Genomic DNA, 5,522 nt, shown 5'->3' on the forward strand with positions numbered 1-5,522 from the left:
GAATTAGCAAACAGAATACTTGAGCAACAGACATTGAAGAATTGAACCATCACTATAAGGAATTTATTTATTTACATTTCAATCACAAAGTTCTTTGCCATAATTTCACGTACATTCATTGAGGAATTGAACCATCACTGCTTTTATTATAACTAACAGAGGGTATTTTTTTTTTTTAACTAGCTAACAGAGGTTAAATGTTCTTGATGGACATCAACTCACAGCTTGAAATGTAGTAATGGGGAGTTCTCCTTCCCTTCTGAGTAGTAGTACCTGACATAATCTTTAATATCAACTTCTTGGTAGATTTGGGGGTTCTCTTCTGATAACAACTCCTTAATTGGTCCGAAAACTTTTGTGTTCCGCTCAGATCTGAAAAAGCTTGCCACAGATGTTCTTGGCCCTACATTCTTCGCTCTAACTCTGTGAGCCAAGCTAATAAACTTGTCATTTGTTATGAGCTGCACAAAATTGAGCAACACAGTCAATAAGTTACCAACGTATATGACGATATTCTAAAATTACAGTGCATTTGTTAGTAAACAACAAAAGATTAAGCTAACAAGAATGGACTTGCCTGAAGAAGGTCTCCAACATTGACAACTAGAGCCCCATACATGGGGGGAACATTAACCCATTGATTCTCATACAAAGCTTGGAGACCGCCTACTTGGTCTTGCAAGAGAATGGTGATGAAAGTACCATCAGTGTGCTTGCTGGCGCCGAAAGTCAAGTCTGGTTCAGGGCATGCTGGATAGCAGTGACCCAGAAGAAGAAGCCCCTCGGCGCAGTTCATGTCTTTGAGATGGTTCGGATTAAGCCCAAGAGACTCAGATAGTATCTCGAACAATGTTAATCCCACCTCCATCACATGCTTTGAGTACTCGATCACTATATCTCTGCAATCCAAATTGGCCAATTTCCCAACTCTTATCTTACTTACTAATTTAGTTCATTTATCAAGTGAAACTATACTTAATTAGCTCACTACAAATGTACATATATAGATGTTTGCACTACTTATCAAATTTAGCACATGAACATAGATTCATATCGTAATTCTATACTCAAACTCTAGCTAATTATCCTGATTACTACATAAACGGTTACTTTGAATCAGCGATTCCATCATTATAAGCGCAAACATATCTAGAATTCTAGATGTGTGTGATAATTAACAGTCATATAAACCCTATATATGTAAGAACAATTACTCATCATGTCAAAGGTAGCTAGAGCTAAAGATCAAGCCTTACCTGCATACTGACGGTAATTCTTCTGGTTTGGGTGGATTAGGAGCCATGAAACAGCCAAGTGTGTCTCTCCAGTCAGTTGATGAAGCTTGGTACAAATCATAGTTAGAATGATAATACACTTTCTTCCCGGGAGTCCTTGTATAGAACTCTTTCTTTAGCTCACTATCCTGCTCATGGAACTCGCGTATCCCTCGAATCACCTCATCCAAAACATTTACAGGAATTCCATGATTCACTACTTGAAAGAAACCCCATTTCTCACACGCATGCCGAACTTTCTCCATGACCTCAGCTCGTAAAGCTGAGTCTGCTTGGATTTTGCCGCCTTGAAGATCGATGGTTGGAATACTGAACCGGGCATCATCATCACCTCCCTCCCTCTGATCAACATTTGGTTGTGATCTGGAGTGGAAAATGCGAGGGATTGTTTTGACTCCTGCATCGAGTAGTCCTTTCACACCGGCTTTTGTATCATCAAATGCTTTTAGTTCACTTGTGCGGTCACTTGTGTCCACCGTTTTCTTCTGGGTTTGCAAGTCATAATAATTGGTGGTAACAAGCAAGAGATTATAGATTAAAGAGTAGTGCAAGGCTCGGAGCAGAAGACAAAAACATATTTTATACTAACGGATCGTATGCTTTTTCTCTTTAATCACTGGTACCCTAAACTTGACTAGCCACTCATTTCCGGGAGTCCGGGAGGTAAAAGACAAAACAAAATTATGTGGAGGTTATTCGCTCAATTCGTGAGTTCTTGATGAGTAGATGACCTTGAGATAAACTGAGTTGACATTATGATAGCAATGGAGTCTTTTTTCAGCTACAAGCACTACTCTTATTTGGCACTACAAGTCTACCACAATAAGGAGATGTGTGGCTTTTGGGGTTGTTGCAATTCATACATATGTGGTATTTTTCCTTTATACATTGTTAATACCCTCACTTACCACACTTATAGGAAAATTCAACACCTCTAAATGTCACACACCTTGTGTGGCCTTTGCTCCATATTGTTGTAGTGTGGTCCTCCCGATTAACTCCTCTCCTTTTTTATTTTTCTTTTTTAAAAAAAAATTATCTTTGAAGAACTTAGGTTTTGGAAGTGTAAAGTGTTGAGAGAGTATTCAGTGCACTATGGGACACTTCAGTGAACTTTTGCTTGTGAAAAGACAACTCGTGATTATGTCCTTGAGAAGGAGAATGTGGAATTACGTCCACCAAATTTTAATTTTTCAGTAAATTACACCAAACTTTTTTTTTCGATGAATAAACAAAAAAGATTACAAGGAAAATCCACGTGAACAATCTAAACTAATCAAAGTTAAAAGTTGTCAGAGCCAAAGGAGGAAGGCTTTGATTTTAACTTTACAAGTTAGCAGTATGACCAAGATTTGTGATTGCATCAGATTATCTCCGAACATTGAAATTCAATTGCCTGAAGTAATGAATTAACTAATAATAATATGTATTAGTCAAAAAACGGTGCAAGCGTTATTTATGCAGTCAATGAGATATTTTTAACTTAAAATGTATAAAAGTCAATTAAAACAGAAAGCGCTGGACTACGCCGAAGTAATGTACACCACTGTGGTCCCGAGACACGTGGCCGACAACCATCCGCACAGCTGAGTTAGAGGGACAACGATAGGATTTTTCAGTTGACGGCAGTTCCCGATGCCGTCTGGTTAAAAGTCTTTGTGGAATCACCGGTGGGGTGAGAGGGGGTGTCAGGCTGTCAGCCATGTCTCGGCCGCCGAGAGGGCGAACTAGCGACAAGCAAAGACCCCAGCCACATCTCCACCACCTTCGACTCTGCTCTCTCAGCACTGAGCTTCGTCTGTAATAGTCTGGGTTTCGGATTCCAGATCCAGACTATATCCTCCAATCCTTTCTAAATGATTCGACTCTTTTCTGCATTTTGGATTCCAGATCCAGACTATTACAAACTTTGTTCTTCGTTGAAATGAAGGCAACATGTTCTGCTCACAAAAATTGGAACCTGTATCTAACTGTGCTAATAATTACAAGACCAGACCCCATACCAATTCCAATCCCAAACACAAAACCAATCAATACCCAAAACACCAACTATGAATTAAAGCTTCTGAGCATGAAAGAGAAGGAAAGGAACGAAATTGGTGATGGAAGTGGTGTCCAATGTGGAGACAAAGACGGCGTAGAGCCGTAGACCATGTTCTCATTAATTTCAGTTTTGGTTTGTTCTTCAATTTCAGCTTGGTTTCTTCATGCGCTATGTTCAGCAATTCATTTGAGAGCGAGGAGGAGAGAGAGAGACGGCATGACAAGACTTTGAGAAGAAAAGGAGAGATGGAATAAAATATCACATTAAATGATATAAGAGAAATCTTGGCCACCCATTTAGATCTGTTTCTCTGTTTTGTCTCCTAGTCACACAGTAAAATAAATAATAAATTACTTACCATTACCACATCAAACAGAATCTGTAAAACGTACCCGTACCTTGGCGTTTTCTAGCTTTTGCCAATAACAACACTCTTTGAATTTTGAAAAGAAAAAAAAATAATATTTCAGTATGGAGCTAATAAGTAAATTTCTTCTATTGATAAGGGCAAACACGTCTATTACTGACACCCATAAGCCATATTGTTCCACAAAAACAATCGGTTGCCAGCAATAGATCGAAACCCTCTCATCATCTCGATCGATATATCAAACAAGCTTTGCGTCCTACGTATAATCCTTGTGAAACACTTGGCCAGCAACAAGTATATAACTAAAACATAAGATCATTACCCTGACAATAAAACAAGCAGTATATGTAATAGTAATGGTTTTTAACTATATATAGTTGTGTTCATGCCTGTCTTTCCAAGTTCAAACGTCAAAGCTTGACATTAGACAAGGAAGATTTACCATCCAAGCTCTTCTGGCTGTGGTATGCAACATAGTCCCTCACAGTGGTCTCCCTGTACTTTGGAGGGTTGTCTTCTGATAATAACTCCTTGATAGGTCCATAAAGCTTTGTTGATGGCAGCATTCCTGTGCAAAAAAAGCTCGCAACCGATATCCTTGGACCTCTATGGTTTACCAGTACCCTGTGCTCTACACTCTTGAATCTGTCATTTGGTATAACTGCATATATATAACCGTAAAAGATCGAATTTTATGATCAATAAAACAGAAAAATCAAAATAAGGGAGTTCAAGATATTGTCACTATTAGATTGTCGAAAAGGTAAAGAAGAATGTGACTGCTGCTTGCCTGAAGAAGATCTCCAATGTTGACCACTAGAGCCCCAGTCACAGGAGGAACATGAATCCACTTGTTGTGATGAAGGTCCTGTAGACCACCGATATGATCTTGTCATCTTGCAGAAGGACAGTGATGAAGCCCCTAAGCCGAATAATTACTCATCATGTCAAAGCTAGCTAGAGCTAAAGATGAAGCTTTACCTGCATACTGACGGTAATTCTTCTGGTTTGGGTGGATTAAGAGCCATGAAACAGCCAAGTGTGTCTCTCCAGTCAGTAGATATGAAGCTTGGTACAAATCATAATTAGAATGATAATACACTTTCTTCCCGGGAGTCCTTGTATAGAACTCTTTCTTGAGCCCATTATCCTGCTCGTGGAACTCATGTATCCCTCGAATCACCTCATCCAAAACATTTACAGGAATTCCATGATTCACGACCTGAAAGAAACCCCATTTCTCACACGCATGTCGAACTTTCTCCATGACCTCATATCGTAAAGCTGAGTCTGCATGGATTGTGCCGCCTTGAAGATCGATGATTGGAATGCTGAACTGGGCAGCATCATCACCTCCCTCCCTCTGATCAACAGTACTTGGTGGTGATCTGGAGTGGAAAATGCGAGGGATCGTTGTGACTCCTGCATCGACTAGTCCTTCCACACCGGCTTTCGTATCATCAAATGCTTTCAGTTCACTGGTGCGTTCACTTGTGTCCACCATTTTCTTCTGGTTTGCAAGTTCACAATAATTGGTGGTATTGCAAGGCTCGGAGTAGAAGACAAAAACCTAAAGTTATTCAGCGCACCCGACATCTCCACCGTTTGTTTGAGCACGTGGACTTGGGCCGTTAGTTGGGCGTTTGCGGTCTGTTAGGTAGGCGAGTGATGGGCGATTAAGGGCAGAGTGGGCAAAGGTAAGTTGATCCGCTTATGTGTTGTCTCACTTAGAAACTCAACTTTATATGGAAGACTGGAAGAGAGCTACATCGCAGGACCTTATTTTCTTCTTCAGCCAGGAGATGGTCAACAC

General features: G+C 40.0%; 1 protein-coding gene and 1 pseudogene across 1 annotated transcript; both read right to left on the reverse strand.

Moving 5' to 3' along the window:
* Positions 1-218: 218 nt before the first annotated feature.
* LOC101299342 (1-aminocyclopropane-1-carboxylate oxidase homolog 1-like) lies at positions 219-2,999 on the reverse strand. The gene is made up of 4 exons (XM_004309303.1): positions 2,840-2,999; positions 1,257-1,848; positions 578-899; positions 219-461 (listed from the first exon to the last, which is right to left on the reverse strand). The coding sequence occupies exons 1-4, from the start codon at positions 2,997-2,999 to the stop codon at positions 219-221; spliced, it is 1,317 nt and encodes a 438-aa protein (XP_004309351.1).
* Positions 3,000-4,119: 1,120 nt separating this feature from the next.
* LOC101299629 lies at positions 4,120-5,213 on the reverse strand (annotated as a pseudogene).
* Positions 5,214-5,522: the final 309 nt, after the last annotated feature.

This window comes from Fragaria vesca, unplaced genomic scaffold, assembly GCF_000184155.1.
Source record: "Fragaria vesca subsp. vesca unplaced genomic scaffold, FraVesHawaii_1.0 scf0511308, whole genome shotgun sequence".
In the NCBI taxonomy this organism is placed as follows: Eukaryota; Viridiplantae; Streptophyta; class Magnoliopsida; order Rosales; family Rosaceae; genus Fragaria; species Fragaria vesca.

Coding starts and splice junctions, on each gene's coding strand:
- LOC101299342 (XM_004309303.1), bottom strand. CDS start 2,999: ATGGCTGACAGCCTGACACCCCCTCTCACCCCACCGGTGATTCCACAA. Junction 1,849..2,839: donor CGTGTCTCGGGACCACAGTG/GTGTACATTACT, acceptor TTCTGCTCCGAG/CCTTGCACTACTCTTTAATC. Junction 462..577: donor ATGTTGGAGACCTTCTTCAG/GCAAGTCCATTC, acceptor AATTTTGTGCAG/CTCATAACAAATGACAAGTT.